The following is a 23026-nucleotide window of genomic DNA, read 5'->3' as shown; positions in this document are numbered from 1 at the left end:
TTTTATTATTCTAAATTCTTTTGTCTTTTCCCTTTTTTTAAATCACCCTGAGAAAAATATAATCAAAGTTGTCTTTAAATGTAGTATTCTCCATAGTAATTATTATCATACAATTATTATTATTATGATGATTATTATTACCATTAGTTGTAGTGTTAGCTGTAGTATTATCAATTAAGTTGTCTTTTATATCGCTATTGATGCAGACGTTGTCGATGTGTCGGCGTGTTGCTGATTTCAAAAAGGAATGTCAAGAGTTCAAAAGCCACAGAATAACACAAGATTTTTCAATCTGCCGGATTCTGCAGTTCAACGGTGAATAATTTAAGCGCCATCACGGACTTTTTCATTTGGACGGATATAGATTTTGTATATGTAATGATTAATAATATAGTTATCAAGTACTTAATATCACGTTTTAATAACAGCACAAAAACAAGAAAAAACAAAAATCAAATAATAATAATGGTTCTATTCTTTTATCAGGAGTCGGAGCTTGGCGAAAAATTACATTCTATGGAAATGTCTTGCACGTTGGAGGAATATGTTTTCGTTTGGTTACCTCTTGTCCGTGGATGACTACCTAACGACACGTGGGCCACGAACGTTACGTCCCCAAATTTGCACTGCCATCAAAAACTCCATACTCTGAAGCCGCGCGCGTTATGTGCGACGTGCGAAGGGTATTCGGCCTGTTAACGATACGTTTCCGCCCTCTAGTGGCTGCAGACGGCCCGTGATAAAATGAGAAATAAAAAAAATGGGATCTAATGGGCCTCACCTTCACAATGAAGACCTAAGTTCATCTAAGTGGCTGTGACGGGTGGATGTCAGACAAGCGTGGAGCTGAAATCAGCTTAACATCCTGAGATTTGTCTTATTATCCAAATTATCACTTGCATCGTACTCTTCTTCTCCTTTTGGCTTTTCCCTTCAGGGGTCACCACAGCAAATAATTCTTTTCCATCTATGTATACTCATCTCTCACACCAACTACCTTCATATTCTCTCACCGCAAACATACATCTTCTATCACTTCTTTATCATTGGTGGGTCTAAATAAATTTTGTAGTTTAAAAAATCCCTTTTGGTTCTCAGGTAATTAATGAATTCATCTTTCCTGGTCTAAGAGAATACACATTTTCCAACCATCTTTTTTGGCTTTCTGCTTTGAGCATCTATCAATACCAGTTCCCTAAAATTTTTGTCATTCGTTTTAACATGTGTTTTTTGACATTTCAATAAGACCAGTTAATGTTGCAAATTGTAGGCTGTGAGAAAGCCCGCTAAACAAAACAATCAATTTGGGGGGGGGGGGGTTAAGAGAATTGTGGTCTTATCGAGATTCACTACCAACAAGGACACAAATAATTGGTTCGTAGCAGTGCCGCGGTCAACTATTTTAAACCGTGACACCAAGCTAAGTCTATCTGGGTGGAGACAGGATCACTACAGACTGGAGACAATTTTTTTGGAAATTCAGACATCCTTCTTTAAAGCGCAGATTGCTGAATTTTGACCAAATACAGGAAGCACAGAGGAAGTGTTTATTTTTTTTAATGAAGGCTTTATCTGTACACATGCGACCATGTGAGACCATTGATTTCAGTAAGATAGAAGCACACTTTATATCAAACCCAGACAATTTAATACTCTAAGCATGCACATCCAAATGAGATCATCTCAAAAGCTTCTGAAACTTTGCAGAGATCACTGAGGCAGGTGACAGATTTCAACTCATTACTACCACGAGTATTGGTTATTAGCCACAGTATCACATCTATCCAAAGGTTAATTCAAACGAGGCAGTTGGTGATTCAGTGAGTCTGCATTGCAATCTGAGATTGGTATACAAGGAATTTGTTTTTTTTGTTTTGTTTTTTTTTTCTCTTCACTTGCACTCCTAAGCACTAGGGGCAGTCATGTTTATAATAATAGTTCACATGAGGTAATAGGCACCCCCATCAGAATGAAGAAAAATCCTCAGGTAATCTATGGTGTACAAATATTTCAATCAAAATTAATAGAATATTAGAAGCTTCTCATATATTCATCACTGTGGCTTGGCTAAATGGTTGATGAGATAGTGAAGTTTATTCATCAAAATGAAATTATAATCTGAACTGTGTTGATGCCGACATTAGGACTCAGCGGCGGACAGTGGTCCAGCCATCGTCGTCAGTTTCGTTCTTAGTGCGACGAGGGATTTCACGATCACGCTCCCGGTCCCTGGGCCGCTCTCGCTCTTCACGCCTTTCATCACCCCCACGCCGCCAAGAGCCTCCTAAGGAAATAAAGAGAACATAAACCATATCAACTATGACAGGGGTACGTCGGAAGGGGAAAACCTTCCTCTGCAGTGAAAAGGATTATAGTGACGCCTGCTAGCTGAGAACACACCATCTCACATAGATCAAGATTCTTCAAAATTTTCTTCTGCAAAAGCATTTCACTACTAATTTAAACATACCTCTTCACCAAGCACTACCCCAGTAATCGCACTAAGACCCCCCCGAAAAAAACAAACAAAAAAAAAAAAACGAAGAAATGAATGTATGTATGTATATGATTTTGAGATGGCTATTTGGTAGAGTGGTCACTTCTGACTTCCAACTACTGGTGCTTTGAAACTTTGGTGACTGATTTACACTTTTTGTGAGTCGCTTTGGATAAATGCGTCTGCCAAATGACTATAATGTAATGTAATGTAACAGTTTATGCCGTGGATCCATCTGGATGTTAATTCATAAGCAATTGTTGAATCTAATATTAACACTTGACATGACCATAACAGAGAGATCAGAAAAATCAGTACTACTGTAGGACCATTAGCCATACCTTTAACCAGCATTTTGCTTTTTGCTTGGCTGTTGGAAAAGTAATACAGTACTGCTTCACCCTCATTTGCTAAGCTAAACCCTGAAGGATTTTTCAGTGAAAATCTAAGGAACACTTAAGTCATTCACATTATCTTGATGTCATCTATAGCATACACAACCAATATCGATTCATTATTTTGTACTTTATTGCACTCATGAATCTATGTTAATGTCTACCATATACATTCTGTGAGGGTATATGACAATCAAAGCAGGATCTGCAGGATTCAGATCAATCATTATATATTATTACATTTATACACATACATGTACTACTTCTTTTTTTCTTAAGCTGTTTAAAAAAATGTGTACACAGCATTTTACATAGCACTTATATTTCCTCTACTTACCGTCATCTTGATCTCTAGGTGGGCATCTCTGAGTTTCATCATTACGGTCTCTGTCAAGACGGGCTCTGCGCTCATCGTGGTCTCGGTCTCGGTGCTCATCACGGTCACCCCGATCAACGTCCTCTCTACGGGATTCCCTCCAGCCTCCTCCCTCATCTCCACCAGCTCTCCTCCAGTTAGAATCCTCCCTGAATGTACAGTCACACTTGTTACCCCATCTGTGAAACTTCCTTATAATAATTTCTACACATGCTCATGTCTGATCCACCTCTGAGAAAAACGCTCTCTAAAGCGTTCACTGGATCTTTCCTCAGCATCATCATCATCATCTCTCTCATCATGTGCACTGCCACGGGGAGGCCCCCAGCTCTCCTCTCTAGCCTTCTCCCGCTCACGCCAGCCACCTGCAACAGAGGATCTGACTTGTCAATCCATCTCTCAAAAGTGGATTGGAGAGAAAAAGGAACACACAAAACAACAATATAAAAAGCCATTCTGAACAGTTTGGAGATAGTTAAATTCTCACCAGGTCTACTGAGAGGCTTCCAGGGTTTCAAATCATCACCACCACCACGACGTGGTCCATCGTCCATACCTCGCCTTCCTCCTCTGTCATCATCTCCTCCTCCTCTTCTGGGGCCCCAGTCATCATCTCCGCGCCTTAGACCCCTTGAGTCATCCATGCCTCTTCGTGAAGCCCTGTCATCATCAAAAACACGCCTGGGACCACGATCATCATCGAAACCACGCCTTGGGCCACGATCTTCATCTCCAGCCCTCCTTGGCCCACGGTCATCATCAAAGCCTCGACGTAGACCTCTGTCTTCATCCATTCCTCTACGTGGAGGACGGTCATCATCAAAGCCACGGCGAGGCCTATCATCTGCACCCCTGCGCAGACCTTCTCCCCGCCTGTAGGGTGTGTCTCTATCGTCTTTGACGTCATCACGACTTTCTTGTCTCCAGTCCCTTGAGAGGCAGTGGAAATAAAGGAGACAAATATAGTTTCTGAACAAATTAGGATTAGGGAGAGAGGTTTTGGTTATCATTACATACCTGTCAGCCACAGGACGACGCCAGTCTGAATCACCTCCATCAGTGCGCTTTCTCCATCCGCCTTCTTCCTTTTCACCCCAGTCCTGTACCATGAACAAATATACTGTTGTTGGGGACCATTGAAACAAGGCAGCATAACAGTCAGGCTACAAAACAAAACAAAAATTCACCTTTGACTTATCCTCTTGGGGAGCCCTTCTCTCCTCTTCACGACGACGTTCACGTTCCTCAATCTCCTGCTGACGAGCACGTTGTTTTCGTTCCTGCTCCTCCAGTTTGCGCAGACGTTCCTGGTACTCCCTTTCCTCCTCCTCTCGTTGCTCTTGTTCAAGGCGTTCACGCTCCTCGCGCTCTATGGCAAATTACCACGAGGGTCAGATCTTGATAATAAACACATATGCCGAAGCAGGTATCATTTGGAATGCTAAAGCAGCCTCCTTCTCTGGTCTACTAGAAGCAAACACCCCATCAACACACTGAGTGGGGCAGAAAGTCAGACAAAAATGGTATGGCAAAATTAAAGTGAACTGACTCAAGAATATATCAGTGCAATATGCAGTTTTTCCAGGAATGTAGCCTCAGGGCGGCACTGGCCCGTGTCTCCCCAAGCCTACCTTGGGGGGGCACGGACCAGTGTCTCCCTGTGCCGGTCCCAAGCCCGGATAAATGCAGAGGGTTGCGTCAGGAAGGGCATCTGGCATAAAACTTTGGCAAAACCAAACATGCGAGTCAACCATAACTATATGATACCGGATCGGTCGTGGACCGGGTGAACAACGACCGCCATCGGTACTGATGACCTACAGGGTACTAATGGAACCTGGGCTACTTTGGGTTGAAAAAAAGAACAAGAGGAGGAGGAGTGCGTGTTCAGAAGCAGAGAGGAAGAGAGGAGGAAAGGAAAGAGCCTGGGACTGAGAGTAGGGACTTTGAATATCTGGACTATGACAGGAAAAGGTAGAGAGTTGGTCGACATGATGCAGAGAAGGAAGGTGGATATACTGTGTGTCCAGGAGACCAGGTGGAAAGGTAGTAAGGCTAGAAGGTTAGGAGCAGGCCTTATGTTGTACTATTATGGTAATGACAAGAAGAGAAATGGAGTAGGAGTTATCAAAACAGAGATAATAATGGAAAGGATGTACAACAGGTCCGGGTAATTAAGGATAGACGGAAATGTATTGACAGATGCTAGAAGAGAGATGGGAAGATGGAAAGAGTACTTTGAAGAGCTGATGAATGTGGAAAATGAAAGAGAGGCAAGGGTAGAGGAGGTGACTACTGTAGACCACAAAAAAGCACAAATTAGTAAAAGTGAAGTGAGGAAGGCATTGAAGAGGATGAAGAGTGGAAAAGCAGTTAGTCCTGATGATACACCTGTGGAGGTGTGGAAGTGTCTAGGAGAAGCAGCGGTAGATTTTCTGACTAGATTATTCAACAAGATCTTCGAGAGTGAGAAGATGCCTGAAAAATGGAGACAAAGTGTAATGGTGCCTATTTCTAAGAATAAAGGGGATGTGCAGAATTGCGGCAACTATAGAGGGATAAAGTTGATGAGCCATACAATGAAGTTGTTGGAAAGAGTAGTGGAAACTAGACTGAGAACAGAAGTCAGCATTTGTGAACAGCAGTATGGCTTCATGCCTAGAAAGAGTACTACAGATGCAGTATTTGCGTAGAGAATGCTAATAGAAAAGTACAGAGAAGGCCACAGGGAGTTGCATTGCGTTTTTGTAGACCTAGAAAAGGCATATGACAGGGTGCCAAGAGAGGAGCTCTGGTATTGTATGAGGAAGTCTGGAGTGGCAAAAGTATGTTTAACTGGTGAAGGACATGTATGCTAGCTGTGAGACATTGGTACGGTGTGCTGTAGGGGTAACAGAGAAGTTCAAGGTGGAGGTGGGACTCCATCAGGGATCAGCTCTGAGCCCCTTCTTGTTCGCAATGGTGATGGACAGGCTGACAGATGAGGTTAGACAGGAATCCCCATGGACCATGATGTTTGTGGATGACATTATGATCTGTAGTGAGAGCAGACAACAAGGTGGAGGAAAAACTGGAGAGGTGGAGGTATGCTCTGGAAAGGAGAGGAATGAAAGTTAGTCGCAGCAAGACAGAATATATGTGTGTGAATGAGAGGAACTCGGGTGGAACGGTGAGGCTACAGGGAGTGGAGATCAAGAAGCTGGAGGATTTCAGGTACTTTGGGTCAACAGTCCAGAGAAATGGAGAGTGTGGAAAAGAAGTGAAGAGACGGGTCCAAGCAGGTTGGAATGGGTGGAGAAAAGAGTCAGGGGTACTATGTGATAGAAGACTATCAGCCGGAATAAAAGGAAAGGTGTACAAGAGAAAGACTGAGAAAACTGACAAGAGAAACTGTTACAATGACCAAAAGACAGCAGGCAGAACTAGAGGTTGCACAGATGAGGATGATCAGGTTCTCTTTGGGAGTGACCAGGATGGATAGGATCAGGAATGAGTCTATCAGAGGAACAGCCCATGTTAGATGTTTTGGAGAGAAGGTCAGAGAAGCCAGACTGAGATGGTTCGGTCATGTACAGAGGAGGAATAGAAAATGTATTGGTAGACGGATGCGTGAATTGGAGCTGCCAGGCAAGAGGTCTCGAGGAAGACCAAAGAGAAGATTTATAGACATAGTGAGAAAGGATATGAAGGTAGTTGAGGTGAGAGAGGAGGATACGGAGAATAGGGCTAGATGGAGAAAGTTGATTCGCTGTGGCGACCCCTGAAGGGAAAAGCCGAAAGAAGACGAAGAGAAAGAAGAAGATGCAGTTTTTCCAGGCCGAGTCGACAAGTATGTAGACCTGGGACAATGACAGGTTCACCTTAGAAGCTGATGGGCAAACTGAGGGAAACTGTCCAAGTAATTATTGGGCAATTTTGAGGAAAATTAAAACCAACCCCAAGAGAAAAGCTGGGATAACTCAGAGCACTTCTAACTACTACCATTTCACATTCACAAAATTTTAACAGTTTAAAGTGCCAACAACTTGCCTACTTAACTCATGTGACTATTCAGTGCATGACCCATATTAACACAAAATAGTTACCTTTCTTGAGTTGCTCCTCATGAATACGTTGTGCCTCTTCCTCCTTCTGGCGGTAGTAAGTGTTGCGCCGGTCCTCTTTACGCTGTCTCTTCCTTTCTTCAAGACGCAACTTTCGTTCTTCTACCAAGCGCTCCTCGAATGCTTTCAGTTTTTCCTTTATTAAGACAGAACAGTATATTTGTGAAGGATCCTACAGTGACCTGAGCACAACATCAGTAGATTTATTTCACCTCATAAATGAAGCTACGAGCAGCTGTTATTTTAGACAAAAAGTTCTCTTTGTCCTCCATCATTCTGGACATGCGCTTCTTGTGCTCCAGAGCCTTCTCTCGTTCAACTTTCATGTTGCTGATCTACAAAATAAATAAATGATACTATGAATAAGTATATAAACATTACTGTAAAGTTCAAAGAATTTCACATTCAAAAAGATTTTTTTTCTATGTACCCTCTCCTCCTCCTGGAGCTCCCATAGTTCCATGTCCTTTACACGCTGCTCTTCATAGGCCTTTTTGATAAGTGGAATTTCTTCAAGACGTTTGGCCCTCTCAAAATAGTCAATCTGCATGAAATACAAAAAGCAGTACTCTTGTCACGTTAAGGTGCAGACAACAACAGTTTCCATCAAGTCGTTTTTGTATCTGCATTTTCAATTTGTAAAGAAACATCAAGTATGTCAAAAGGCAAATAACCATGAATGTGAAATTTAGGGCACAAATGACTGATGTGCGGGATACCAAAATATTTAATTAATCAGAGTAAAAGAGAATGGCAAAATAAGTTAATGATAAGCCTCACCTAATTAGTACCCTTTAATACAGCTTGGATTGAGTAAATGAGGGAAAGAAACTGTGTGTCCTGCTGTATATGACTGCTTTGTGATATTAACAATGCAAAAGTAAGTGCAAGCCAAAGCAGGGATATTTGTTGTTGCTGATACTCCAAAATTTGAGAACCAAAACCATTTGGTTGGAAACCGGCGCATTAATGTTTCATTGCATTACCTTCTTCTCCTGGTTCTTCAAGCGTTCTTGAAGTTCTTTTTTCTCCTTCTCCAGCTGCTCAACTTGTTTAGCCATGATAAAGTCTGGATCCAGCTCCTCCAGGTCCTGCACAAATTAATTTTAATCTGGTTCCGCAAAACAGAGCTCAACATGATTAATCAAATCCATTGTACTGGTTACATTTTACCTCAATGTCAATATCCTTGAAGGCCTTGGCTCCAAGTTCAGTCTTCTTAATTTGCTCTAGCCGTTCACGCACTGTCTTCTTCTTGATCTGCTCATGCTCTTGCATAATGCGCTCCTTCTCTCTCTCTTTGGCCTCTTGTCGCAGACGCTCCTCTTCTGCCTTGCGAACCTTCTGCATCTCGGCTTCCCGCTGCTCAAGTTCCTCCTTCTCACGCTGGATGTTCAGACTCTCCAGGCGTTCCTTGCGCTCCTCAATAGTCTGTCTCCGAGCCAGGATACGCTGGTGATCCTTACGGGCATTTTTCAAATAAGCAGTGATAGCCTGTTGGCTCTGCTCCTCCCGCTCTTGCTGAAAAGGGACAAATGGGTACAAAAATGATTTCACACTTAAGATTAAAACTTCAAGTGTCATGCCAAAAGCAATCAGTTAAACTGAAAGTTAAACTTAAAGTTTAACACATCATTATTGTTGGACAACAGCCAATCAATTCTTGTTCATTATGATGTTAAACTCACCAAGGTAGATGCAGGCTTTATGACTTGTAGGGCCTTGGCCAATGAGGCAGACATGGCAGTCAACTGGTTCCTGATCTGCTCTGAAGGCATGTTCTGCAGAAAAGGACCAACTGGAGCATCCTCTTTGGTTGAGTAGTTCAAATCAGATCCAAAGCTTAGAGTGCGAGAGGTATGATCTATTCTGACCTATAAGACAAATATGAAGGATGTATCGACTTAGCAGAACAACAAAGGCTTGATGTTCGGGCTAAACTTTTGACAAGAAATTATCACGCAGTCCTGATATTTAATGACACATGATCATGGCCTTGCCTGCAAATCACAGTGCCGGGCTGCATCCACAATAGAGCGCTCCAGTTGGAAGGCATCCACAAAGGGAACGAGCGATGCAAGGCGGCTGAACTCGATACTCTGATAGATCTGTGCAACCTTAGATTTTAGATTTTATTGCACAAAGAAAAATTATGAGGTTACCAAAACCAGATTTTGTCACTGTAAAACCTTCATAAGGGAACAAATAATGAAGGTAATTACTTGTTGCAGGAGCCTTAAGATGGTGTTATTCTGCAGGTGAGGCACGTACTGCTGGAGGTCAGACTCCTTCTCAGCCTGATCTTTGACCCAGTTCAGCACCTAAGACAGGATGAAAATAAAGTGTAATATAAGCATATTATGCGCTGCAGGTGACCAATAACAACATTGCTTTAGTTTGCTTATCACATTTGTACCTTGGTTACTCTTCCACTCAGCTTCAGGGGATGGAAATCCACCTCCAGCCAGTTATAAAGTTCTTTCACGTCTGGTACCACATACTGCAACAGGTTAAATCTCACCTAGAAAAGTCAATGAAAATACTTGTCATGAGCCATTTGAGGTTTCCAACAACCTGATGCAACTTTTTTTTGTTTGTAAATTATTGTTAAAATGGCAGTAAACATTAGTTTTTTATAAAGAATAAAACCAAGATCATATAATGATAATGGTTTTTAATTTCATTTTTACCCCATTTTGTCTTCTTTATTTTTTGTTAGAGAAAATGTAAATTACCAATGGAAAAAATAGTGTTCATAATCAAGCAACCTCAATTATCAGTTCAACTGAAGCAAGCCTATATCCCAACCCTGATTAAATATTCAGGAGCTATACTTAAGTTCCTTTCTCATCTACAGGATGTACCATATCATTGATGAGGCTTTGGCGGGTTGGTGGGGATTGTAGGCCCAGAAGGGTGGCCAGCCTACGGTGTTTCTCTACAATGATGCCATCCATATCCAGCAGGCGAGCGATGTCTGTGCGCTCAGGGGTGATGGGAATTGACAGTGTTGCCAAGAGAACTCTTGTGGACATCCTGAAAATGGGAGGAGAGTGGCATTACCATTTAGGATCTACTAAGATCAAGTATTTCAGGTAATTTTGCAAGGTGAATGAGTAAGATACCGCTGCATCTCCTCTTGGGTGAGGTTCTTGCGCATCTCCCTAGAGAGATGGTAGAGCCGGTGGAGGGTGCAGGCATGGAACAGGGCATTCCCTGATTTCCAGAACACAGTAGACACCTTATTGTAGTAGTTGGCCATAAGCTGGGGTTTAGGTGGCTTCTTTGAGAGAGCAAACAGGCCATGGATGTCCTCCACAGCTTTGAATGCTTCCTGAATAAGAAAAAAAAAAAAAAGTGTGTGTGTGTGTGTGTATATATATATATTTATATATGTACACACACACACACACACATTTACACACATATATATATATATCACAAACACACAAGCATAAGTATGTCAAGTGTAGGTATATATATATATACAAAACAAAAAATATATATATGCGCGTGAACATATACATGTAAATATATGTGTGCGTGTGTGTATATATATACGCATACATATATATGTATGTGTGTACACACACACACACACACACACACACACACACACACACACACACACACACACACACACACACACACACACACACACACACACACACACACACACACACACACAATCTCCTTTAGTCTTTTCCCTTCAGGGGTTGCCACAGCGACTCAACCAACTCCATTTAAACCTATTCTCTGGATCCTCCTCTTTCACCCCAACTACCGTCATATCCTTTCTCACTATGCCCATAAATCTTCTCTATGGTCTTCCTTGAGACCTCTAGCCTGGCAGCTCCAATTCCAGCATCTGTCTACCAATATATTCACTATCCCTCCTCTGTACATGACCAAACCATCTCAGTCTGGCTTCTCTAACCTTCTAATAAAAAATATCTAACATGCGCTGTTCCTCTGATACTCATTCCTGATCCTATCCATCCTGGTCACTCCCACAGACAACCGTAGCATCTTCATCTCTGCAACCTCTAGCTCTGTCTCCTGTCTCTTCGTCATTGTAAATGTTTCTAGGCCGTGCAGCATCCCTGGTCACACAATTGTCTTGTACCTTTCGGTTCATTCTGGTCGACAGTCTTCTATCACACAGTACCCAACACTTTTCTCAATCCATTCCAACTTGCTTGAACCCATCTCTTCACTTCTTTTCACACACTCCATTGCTCTGGACTGTTGACCCCAAGTACCTGAAATCCTCCAATTTCTTGATCTCCACTCCCTGCCGCCTTATAGTTCCACACGAGTTCCTCTTATTCACACACATCTACAGTCTTGCTGCGAGTAACCTTCATTCCTCTCCTTTCCAGGGCATTCCTCCACCTCTAGATTTTCCTCAGACTGTCCCCTGTTCTCACTGCAGATCACAATGTCATCTGCAAACATAATGGTCCATGGATAGTCCTGTGTAACTTCATCTGTCAGCCTGTCCATCACCACTGCAAACAAGAAGGTGCTCAGAGCTGATCCACGATGAAGTCCCACCTCCACCTTGAACTTCAGTTACCCCTACAGCACACTGCCCCACTGTCTCACAGCTAGCAAACATATCCTGTACCAGTGTAACATACTTCTCAGCCACTACAGACTTCTTCATACAATACCAGAGTTCCTCTCTTGGCACCCTGTCATATGCTTTTTCTAGGTCTACAAAAACACAATGCAGCTCCCTCTGGCCTTCTCTGTACTTTTCTATAGCATTCTCAACGCAAATATTGCATCTGTAGTACTCTTCCTAGGCATGAAGCCATACTGCTGTTCACAAATGCTGACTTCTGTTCTCAGTCTAGTTTCCACTACTCTTCCCAACAACTTCATTGAATGGCTCATCAACTTTATCCCTCTATAGTTGCCACAACGAGCTCTATCTTCACCTTACATTGTGTCTCCCTGTACTCCCTGTTTGTTCTCCTCAGTCCTCTGTGCCCCGCTTCTTCGCTAACTGCTTCCTCATTCCACTACCAAGTCTCCTTATCTACTTTTCCTTCCATTACACACCAAGTACTCACCAAGTACAAATAAATTGTAAAAAAAAGTCATACAATGTGATTTCTGATTGTTTTTTTTAGATTCTGTCTCTCACAGTAGAAATGCACCAACAATGGAAACTTTAGACCCCTTCATGATTTCTAAGTGAGAGAACTTGCAAAATCACAAGGGGATCAAATACTTATTGACCTACTTATATATACACACACACACCTATCTATGTATCTATCTATACAAACATATATATATACACATATTCATGGATAGTGACACAAGTTTTGTTATTTTGGCTATTTACAAAAACATATTCAGGATACAATTATATAATAATGATAGACTTAAAGTGCAGACTCAGCTGTAATTGAGTATTCACATCAAAATTGGAGCAAGGGTTTAGGAATTACAGCTCTTAAATATGTATCCGCTGCTTTTCCAAGGGACCAAAAGTAGTTGGTCCCTTGCAATAGGAGTAGCCAAATCAACAGGTTGGTGCATTCTGAGAAAAAAAAAGAGTGCACTGGTGAGCTTTGGACCTCAAAAACGCCTGGATGTCCACAGAAGACAACAGTGGTGGATGATTGCTGAATCCTTTCCAAGGTGAAGGAAAACCCCTTCACAACATCCACTCAACTGAAGAACACACTCCAGGAAGTAGGTGTATCAGTTTCTAAGTTTACCATAAAGAGAAGACTTCATGAGAGTAAATACAAAATATTCACCACGAGGTGAAAACCATTAATCAGCCTCAAAAATACAAGGGCCAGAATTGACAATGATCCAAAACATAATGCAAAATCAACCCAAGAGTTTTTTAAAGCAAAGAAGTGAAATATTCGGCAATGGCCGATTCAATCAGATCCCAACCCAATCGAGCATGCATTTCAGTTCCTCAATTCAAAACTTAAGGCAGAAAGACAGCAAAAGCTGAAGAGAGTTGCAGTAAAGGCCTGGCAAAGCGTCATAAAGGAGGAAACACAGCATTTGGTGATGTCCATGGGTTCCAGACTTCAGGCAGTCATCGCCTGCAAAGGATCCTCAACAAAATATTGAAAAATAACATTTTACTTTGGGTTATGCTTTTTTTCCCAATTACTTTTGAGCCCCTAAATGAGGAGTGTTTGTATAAAAATAGATACAATTCCTACATGTTTGGTTCAACCCCTTGAATTAAACCTTCAAGTCTGAACTTCAATTCCATTGTAGTTGTTTCATTTCTAACGCACGCACGCACGCACACACACCACTTTTGATCATGATTTGATCTTCAATTATTTGGGAGTACAGTGTGAGGGGAAAAAAGTAGCAATCTACCACAAATGAATGCAGCATTTTTTTTTCTTTATCTTTTCAATATATTTGTAATGAACTGACAGAAAAAATACTAACATACAGACGTTTAAGAGATTTCTTATTAAAGAATAGACCTGCCAGAGCTCCATGCTGATGGCACTATCCAGCTGTACCAGACGCGTCTCAAGGTGCATGGACTGACTCTCAGGGTTGTTGAGGTTGATGGCGGTGCTCTGGTTGTGGTGTCGTTGGATCTGACCCAGGTGCATACGCAAGTTGTCACACAGCTTGCGAAACTCTGCTTTGCGAGTGTACTGGAGGCAGAACTTGAATGCTACAGAAAAGATTATATATTTTGTCATCTCTTGCTCATCTGAAAACTGAGTCAAAATGAAGCAAATAATGAAGCAAATTATTATTACAGGTAATGGTTATTACAAATAACTATTTTGTAAAGGTTTAGAACAATGCAAAAAAGATTAAAGCTTTGAGCCTCCTCCTAAAAAAAAAAAAAAAAAAAAATCACTGATACTCAAACTATTTGTGAGGGCCATATTTAAGTCCTTATTAAATACAGTATGGCAAGATATCATGGCAATTTATAGATAGTCCAAAGTAGCAAAGTAGCTTTTAATTAATCAAACAAGCAAGGATTGACTGAATAAGTTCAGGAACAGGACCAGAACAATATTAGAGGGCTGAGTTTTCCGTTCTTAAATTCTAGGTTATAGATTTAAAACGTACCTTATTAAATTTTTACCTACACTACTCACTATGCTGGGAAACATACAGTTAAATGTGTTCATGTCTATCCAGTGGTTTTCCATTCTTTTGCATTTTTAAATAATACAAGAATTCTTATTTGTTTGCACATGTGAGAGAAGAGGACAGTGACAATCGGGTTTAAATTGAGGAGGTTGATTTCACTGTGGTGACCCCTGAAGGGATTACCTGAAAGTATAAGACTTATTTGTGTCCACTCTGACATGCACAATGAATCACTTAGATAATTGATACGTGTTAGGTCCTATGAAATATGATGAACATATTTTTTTTGATTTTCATTAACTTTCTGAAATTTTTATAATAGACACTCTTGAGTATATCTCTACCTTGCTGGGCAATATCATGATAAAGGCGCTCGACTTTGGAGTTGTTTCGCAGCAGGTCCAGGCACTGACGGTAAGACTCCCACAAAAATTTCACCCAGGGTGTGAGCAACAGGCGATCTGTGCGATCCTGCGTGTCCTCTCCGCTTACAGCACTCAGTAGCACACTGAAGTCAAACAGTAGACAGTAAACTTTCCTCAATTAACAAGTACCAGCAGCTTTATTGAAATACCATGACAGATAACAAATCAAATTATTAGAAACTTGAACAAAATCAGAAATATTCAGTAAACTCACCTCTCTGGGGTCTGGATGTTGTCCAGATCTTCAATGTCCAGCACCATCTGCTGGGATTCCTCTTTAGCAGTCTCAGTCTTTTCTTCTGCCAGCTTCAAGTAAGCCCTAACCACATCCTCCAGAGATTTGATATTCACCTTAAAGGAAAGACAAAGGCAGACCAAATAATAATTATTTTAATATACTGTAGACATAAAAATCTGCAGATATGTGTGTGTGTGTGTGTGTGTGTGTTTTCACTTAACAAGCACCTGCTGGCAGATGTTCTTGTACTGATAGAGACCTTCCTTGGCCAGATGGCTCTTGCGAAGATCGACGCAGAGCTCCAAGTATTTGAGCATGATGGGCTCGTGGATCTTCTGCCATGTTCGATGTTTCTTGCTTTTGATGACATCGTACAAAACATCCAAGGCTGGCTGTTTCTTACCGACTTCCAGAAACTCTGTATAATCACGAAATGTATACAAAAATATACCAATGACCACAATGAACGTCAAACCCTCAACGAATACTCTCAACCATGAACTAAACTTAGTATGCAGTGCACACAACCACTTTCCGAAATTGAAGTAATCTCTATCAAAACCATAGAATTTGCGTTCTAACACCAAAGCCTAAAGGAGAGCGGCCTGGTTTGCAAGCTGACTAGCTTAGACACTCGCGCTAGCTGTACTGAGGAGATATGGCTTCACCGCCATTGTAGTTAGCATTAGCGCCTCACATCGCCAACGCATTCGGTTATAGGGCATTTGGGCTAATGCAGCTAATGTTTCCCAACATGCCTGTTAGCATGTGAGCCTGACATATGTAAAACATAAAACTATACTTGTACTCACCGTTTGCTCGTTTGAGGGCATTCTCTGGGCGTTGAAAATACGCCGGCATTTTGATGATGTTCTAGTGAAACTTGGAATATCCTATTTTGACTGAATTTCGACAGATTTTACCAGTCCATCCAGGCCACGCACTGACACACTGCAACGGCGCTAGTTGAGAAAGGACGAGCCTCGTGAGCGGCCCATCTAGGGTTGCCAGGTTCATCAAACACTCCCCTCCCTTCCTTGTTCGAAGATGAAATACAAAAATGACTGTTATTGGTAGTTGCACAACTCGTTACTGTTTGTACTTGTTTGCTTGGTACTTGTTTGTATCCCAATTTGGCTGTAATTGCTAAAAAATGTTAATGTTGTATTCAGTTTTGGTTAGTTTAGTTTTAGTTAAATTTAGTGAACTGTTTGTATTACAACAAAAAATGTTGTCCATAGCTACTGCAATGGGATGGCCGGTTGAATAGTATTGTAAATAGTTTATTGCGCATACCATTACTTTCAACCAGTCTGATGATGTCTCGAAGTATGTGCATTAATTTAATTCTAAGTGACATTGTGATACCGTGGGCAAAATTTACATTACCAAAGGAGGGTTTTCCACAACCCTGGAAGTCCTGAGTGTATTTCAAGTTCCCGTATGTGTCCCTTACGTGCTGCTTTCAAGACACACTCGAAACTTCAGCTTCGTATCACAAAAACGTTTTCCTGCACCCCACAACATCGTCAAAGTCCTGTGAAGTCATGTGCAGCAACATCTGAATGCACCTACCCCTCAATAAATTTCTAATAATTAATTGTTGTCTCGAAATTATTGTTAGAGACGTTTTTACATTGACATGCTGTCGTTTTAATATGCCCGGTACAGCTCTGATTGGGGTGGGGTTATTAAATTACACGTACAACTGTAGTTCATCAAAAGATAACCAGGCCCTGATTTTTGAGAGACAAATTGATGGGTTCTTTTTATCTGAATACATTCTCAGATTTACGATACGCAAAACGCAACACTTGGAGCACAGTGCTACTGGTCCCGAACCGGAAGAAGGAAGAGATCGTTCACAGTCATGAAAGTATTTTAACATTAAAAATCAATTCAGGCCACAGAGCTCCCTGGGGAGTTTTGTCGTTCTGTATTCAGCGTACGGTGCATCCAGAATCGCGGAAGCTTCCTAAGGTACTATCTTGTTGCACCAGTGTCGACACAATTTGTCGGGTGTTTCTCCAGTTAACTTGTACCTTGTGTTGAACTCTCAGGTATGTAATATGGCAGCAACTAAAACAGAGTCTATGTTAAGCGTCGGTTTGATCGGTAAGTTCCCAGTCATTGGCCGTTTCTTGTCGTGAGAATCAAACTTGCAGTTTTTGCAGCGCAGTCACGCTACGTGATTGTGATTTGGACATGGCATAAATTGGATTCATCCTCCAGCCTTGACGGGTATGAATTCCCCCCGTCCTCAGAGAAAGACCTGAACGGGGACTCTTTGTGGGTGTGGTGCTATCCCTCTGTGGGATCGAACCTGAGACAAGTCCTGCTAAGGAAGTGTTGTCTTACCCAGCACAAGGGAGACTTCCACACCTTTGTGTTTGGCCAGTTCTGTCGCACCTGGTATTACATCACCACGTTGGAGGTACAAGAACCTATCATCCTAAATAAGGTACATCGCTCTTTTGTGCAGCTCTTCGCAACCCTTACTCATCATTAACTTACTTAATGGGGAAGAATGTTGCATTTAATTTTGTTCCTTAACAGGTCACTCACTTTTCAGTAGTTATTACAGCAAAAGATTTCAACCCAGAGAAATATGCTGCACTCAGTCGAATACTCTGCAGGTAAAGTGGTGCTTCTATTAGTTCAAATGAAGCCGAGTAAGACCAGCCTTGTCCCATGAGCAGATAAGTGATCTGATTTGGTTTATTATGCAGGACGTATCTCAAATACGGCAGCCCGGTGAAAATGATGGAGGCTTACATCACTGTCCTGATCAAAGGTATCTGCCAGAGTGATGAGAATGGCTCTTTCCTAATCAAGGACTATGATGTTCGGAATGCTTATCTGGCAGGTTCAGTCAAAGGTGAGACAATACATCTGTGAAATATACATTTGCATATCCAGTGTTACCCAAATGGTATACGTAATTTTACTGTTCGCCCTAAAATCAAATTCTCCTTGTTTAATTCCTAGACATGTTCAGAACATCATGGGAAATTACATGAGTGTTTTGGCTATTATTTTTCCTTAATTAAAAGAAAAATCTGAGACTAACTTTAAAATTAGCAAAAACTTAGGAAGTTTGAGGAAATTACCATAATTTAAGATATTACCTGAAGATTAGCAAGAATTTAACTGAAAACTGAAATGACCAGTTTCTTATTCATCTATTTCTTCTTTCTCATTGTATGTAATTCAAAGTAACAAAAGTGCCATGAAAAATTGCTCATAAGGGAGAGCAAAATGTGTCAGATTGTGTGGTTTAACATAGTAATAACACACATAATATAGCCCTTATTATTAGTCGGTATGACACAAATAACTATCCATAGAGTATGGAAATTCCTACGATCTAAAATTACTATCCTTCTTGATGACATTGAATCATTTGATTAATGTCTTCTGGACTCTGATACAAACCAAACCGAAGAACAAGCTCGGTATTTTTAAGTAGTTGCCTGAGTGAACTTAGTTTCCCTATCAGGCAGCGGGCTGAGATTACATGATAGCATGGAGGTGATCTAGTGCAGAGATCTGTGGCTAGAAAGGTTTTCTTAAAGCCATTTTCTATAGTAACACATAGAACATATTATGCATTTTGGGGCAGTATCAACAACACAGTTCTCTTCAGATAAAACTATGTTGCATCTCTGTTACTAATAATTATATATATATTTATTTATTTAGATGTAGTGTCAAAATTTGGGATGGAAACTGTCATCCTCTACACTGCTCTCATGCTCAAGAAGAGGATAGTTGTCCACCACCCTCGGGTTGAGGCCTTGTTGGAGTTTACCAGGTAAATCATAAACCCATCAGCATTGGACTATTTAGTTTTCAATTGCCTTGATAATCAGCTCAAACATTTGAGGATATTTGGATGTCAATTCATCAGCTGTGAATATTTCGTTTTTTTTAATTTATGGCAGTATATGTAATTTATGATTTTCTCAACTTTGCTGATTTGTAGCAGACCAGCCATGGAAATGGTGAAATAGGAGAGGAATCAACGGAGTGATTGATTATTCAAATAAGTCTGAAGTTAATATGTCCCAGATGAGTGCATGCTTCTAAAGACAGAGCACCTATAGCTACTCACCTCCTTTTCAATGAACACAATACAGTTATAACACCCACTCACATCAGAATGTTATGACGTTCAATGTCACTTAAAACAAGAGTAAACCTGTTTTTTTTTCTGTGCGAGCCTGCATTTGTTTGGGGGATCCCTTAAACACCCATAATCACAGAGAAAAAGTCTCCACAGTCAACTCAACTGTGGTCAAACCTCTCTCCTCATTTCCCTTCAGAATTCTCCCTGCTCTGACGTGGCACAGGAAAGACTGGTCCATCCTGCATCCTCACGTCCACCTAACCGAAACAGAACTGGAGGATCTCAAGCAATGCCCTGGTGAGGCGGCCCCATTCTTCTAAGTAAATATCTGGTTCAGAACTCAAATCACACCCATCCCTAAGTAATCAAGCCCACTGTCATGCTTGTTTCCCCACAGGATATGTAGCAGGGTTTGTAGATCCAGAAGTCAGTAACAGATTGGACTTGTTCGATGTGTATGTCAACCTCCCAGACAGTGTCATCACGATATCGCAGAGTGCCAAAGGTGCAGTATATTCAAAGAAAATGTTGACTCATTTTGTGTTGAGCAATATTGAGCTCAGAAAATGGTGAGGAAGGCTTTTCCTTGTAACTGATGATGGGCTGGCCCACAGAGGCCATGATGATGGGGAAGTTGCACAAGGATGTCGGACAGCTGATTGTGCAGTCTGCAGGGGATGCTGACCACTCCGATAGGCAGGTCATTAAAGTGAGGATCCTCTGCACCATATTTGAATTGTGATGTGTTGCATAACTGTGACTTGACCACACATTCAATTGTAGGACATTGCAGTCAAGACTAAAGAGATCCTTGCTAACTTGGTGGCCTTGGCTGATCAGTGTGGCGGTGCTAAAATCACACTGCAGGAGTTAAAGCAGCATAATTTCCCTCCAGCAACTGAGAACTTCCTCTTTCATCTGGCAGCTGCTGAGCAACTTCTGAGGATATGAGATCACGCCCTATGTTGTACAGCAGGTGAAGTGGCTCGCAGCAGCTGTGCTGCCTATGGTTGCCATGACATCACACCCAGAATATTCAACATCATGCTTACAAGTCACTTGAACCAATTCTAGTTCATTTTGTTTTGGTTCCATGCTGATATGCATTATTTTTTTTCTCAACCAATCCCATTGCCACAATAGAAAGCACTCAACCTCTTGTCAGAAAGTGTGTGGAAAACATATTACATATTACATACACCCTGTAACAATTTTTTTGTTGATTTATGGCTTTTGCCAAATCTATTAAATAACAGTAAAACTGATGCCTGATGTAAAAATAATACAAGCATTTTCCTTTGAATATTAGCAAATTAAGTGTGAAATGAAGAGTTATGTTCATATTTATCATGATTCACAAAATGCTCTTCATATTTAGTGCAGAGAATTAATGGAATTTCCTCTTACTTTTTAACTTAATGAGATAAGGATTATCTTCCAAAGCATCCCATGCCACACTTTTTTCAGAAAGTGAGAAATAACATGCTTGATGCCTTGACCACATGCCCCCTGATTTGACCACAACTTCAAGACAAAATATTGTTGTTGTTTGTGAACCCAGCTCTTAACAGCATTCATAAAAGATGTTTTGAGAAGCTTCCAGTAAAAAGCACTGACACACAAATTGGCATTATTATTAGCTGAGATTGTTGTTGCCCTTATTGAGCACCTGAACAAACCTTTCATGTTCATCAGATTACAACAGCCATAGGCATTACACAACTTGTTCGTTGAACTTTTAATTTTTTAACTTTCAGATTTTGTGTTTTGACATTTTTATCAATTGAAAAATTACTTTTTCATGCCTTAAGGAACATTTAAATAGGTGTTTATTCTCTGAAATGACACAAAGTATAGAAATATATTAAAATTTGCCACTGTATTTTTTAAAAAGTCAATGTAGACTAACTTTGTAGTTGCCATTCATGTAGGCATACAGTCATCCATTTTGGATCTACAGTGAAAGCCCAATCTGCAGTCAGCAGTAATCTTTCTGTCAATCTGTAATGATCAATGCTCCCACTTTCATTACAAAAATTTTCTGTGTGTCTCAGTGATAAGATTCAATTTTTATTCGTATACAGCACTATTGTTTTCTTTTCAGGAAAAGTTTCAAACACATTTCCAAACAGCTGTTTTGAAATGCCTGATTGTTCCATAATGAAATGATCATGTAATTTCTGAGAATGTGTTTATATTTTCAAGAATGATGTTATATAGATAAATTATAATGTTATTTTAATAAGATATATTTCCTGTCAAAATATTTTTGCTTCATCTGTCCATGAATATACAGTACATTCTACACTCGAAGTAGAAAAACAAACTGTCTGTACTTTGGGTTCATGTCTTATATTTTCAGCTGCACTACAATGACTATATGACATTGAGCTACCTGTCAGAGTACTGCCAGAGACAAGTTCAATTTAGTAACAAGTGGGCTTTTCTTTATTTTTTTGTTTTCATTTGAAATCCAAATGTAAAAAAAGACTGACCTCTGGAGTAATAGAATTAGGAGGATAGGAACAGCAGCTGTTATGCCAAACAGTGCAGTTCTGGACATCGCAGTTTCTTTCACAGCCTGACAAAGACAGCTCAGTCATGCCAATTTAAACTGACACAAAGTTTCCTTTCTATCTGCTCATCTCACTTTTTCTCCTGCTGCTTTTGACAAATCCACTGGATTCCTATTGGAATCAAACAGTTGGGTCCCAGATTCAGACTCCTCATTTCTAATGGTCAACACATTGAACAAGGCTATTCAGATTCAAAGCATTTATTGTCATATGTACAGTGTGGAAACGTATTTCCTGGTACAATGAAATTCTTACTTCGCGGTCCACAGTGCATTTGGCCAGCGTCCAACTGCAGAGCAAGCTAACGCATCTGCCACCAAGGGCGCCATATTGCTGCTCGAAATATGTCAAGAAAAAACTGTTACCAGCAGATGCAGTTTTTCACCTCTAGGTTGAGCTATGCGGAACAAACTTACGAGTAAAATTAAAAGCATGAAATAAATAGATAGACTAATAACAGAGTAAGAATTTCGCTTTTTAAAACATGTTTCAAAATCCAAAAACAAATCAGGCTTTTAACTAGGTGTGTTTTATAATAAGAACAATCTTTAAACTTGTTTTAAATATTAAAAAAGTATTGTATTAACATTTTTTCAGCATGAGTTTTTTTATGTTGCAGTATTTTTGTGATTTTTATTTTTTGGTAACTTGTGCTAACTTTCAGTTAATTTTGTTCCTCACTGTTCCTTTTTGTGTAATTACTAGATTGTTTCCAGGCAAATTGTTACTTTTTAATTCATTGAAATTGCCACAGTGAATCTACTGAACCCATGCAATGTGTGCCTGTTTATGTTTCTTTTTTTTTGTTTTGTTTTAATTGCCAACAATGAAGGGAAAAAAGACCTTGCAAACTTCAGCACACTGATCATTTTGTTTTGAGACTGACATGAGAGTCAACTCTGGGGACTATAACTATTCTTACACCAAGTCGGTTAATGACAAATGGAGGAAGAGCAAGCAATTAAAGGTGGACAAGAGGCTCCACTAAGGCAGTGTCACAGTGAGTAGAAAAGGACATGTTCAACAAATGCTTATATGCTTGATTTCACTGATATCAGTTTTAGCATATCCTTTATGTTGCCCAGATTGAAAATTATACAGTACAAGACATCTATATCAGCAAGAATGTCCCAAGATATTACCAAATAAACGTTATATAATTACCCAA

The 23026-nt window shown here is 40.5% G+C and overlaps 2 protein-coding genes across 3 annotated transcripts; one reads left to right on the top strand and one right to left on the bottom strand.

Moving 5' to 3' along the window:
- Positions 1-1541: 1541 nt before the first annotated feature.
- Positions 1542-16138, bottom strand: eif3a (eukaryotic translation initiation factor 3 subunit A). Its single transcript, XM_086165461.1, has 22 exons — positions 15966-16138; positions 15381-15571; positions 15130-15266; positions 14835-14998; positions 13857-14056; positions 10497-10705; positions 10236-10407; positions 9788-9892; positions 9594-9692; positions 9372-9488; positions 9060-9245; positions 8545-8892; positions 8358-8462; positions 7802-7915; positions 7584-7706; positions 7354-7507; positions 4456-4637; positions 4286-4368; positions 3756-4198; positions 3498-3633; positions 3230-3417; positions 1542-2284 (listed from the first exon to the last, which is right to left on the bottom strand). Exons 1-22 carry the CDS (start codon positions 16012-16014, stop codon positions 2148-2150), a joined length of 3642 nt encoding a protein of 1213 aa, XP_086021587.1. The 5' UTR covers positions 16015-16138; the 3' UTR covers positions 1542-2147.
- Positions 16139-16960: 822 nt separating this feature from the next.
- dennd10 (DENN domain containing 10) lies at positions 16961-20547 on the top strand. Of its 2 annotated transcripts, none has more exons than XM_086165417.1 (10): positions 16961-17133; positions 17214-17268; positions 17418-17614; positions 17710-17789; positions 17883-18031; positions 18856-18967; positions 19479-19579; positions 19680-19787; positions 19897-19991; positions 20066-20547. In XM_086165417.1, the coding sequence occupies exons 2-10, from the start codon at positions 17223-17225 to the stop codon at positions 20231-20233; spliced, it is 1056 nt and encodes a 351-aa protein (XP_086021543.1). In that variant the 5' UTR covers positions 16961-17133; positions 17214-17222; the 3' UTR covers positions 20234-20547. The 2 variants fall into 2 exon arrangements, with proteins under 2 accessions (XP_086021543.1, XP_086021534.1); XM_086165408.1 differs by having other exon boundaries at positions 17001-17133; positions 19897-19982.
- The last annotated feature ends 2479 nt before the right edge of the window (positions 20548-23026 follow it).

This window comes from Fistularia commersonii, chromosome 2 (assembly GCF_037954325.1).
Source record: "Fistularia commersonii isolate RoL2024-O1a breed Wild chromosome 2, RoL_Fcom_v1.0, whole genome shotgun sequence".
Taxonomy (NCBI): domain Eukaryota; kingdom Metazoa; phylum Chordata; class Actinopteri; order Syngnathiformes; family Fistulariidae; genus Fistularia; species Fistularia commersonii.
The sequence above is the reverse complement of the archived record's forward strand: the minus strand, read 5'-3'. Positions and strand labels throughout refer to the sequence as shown.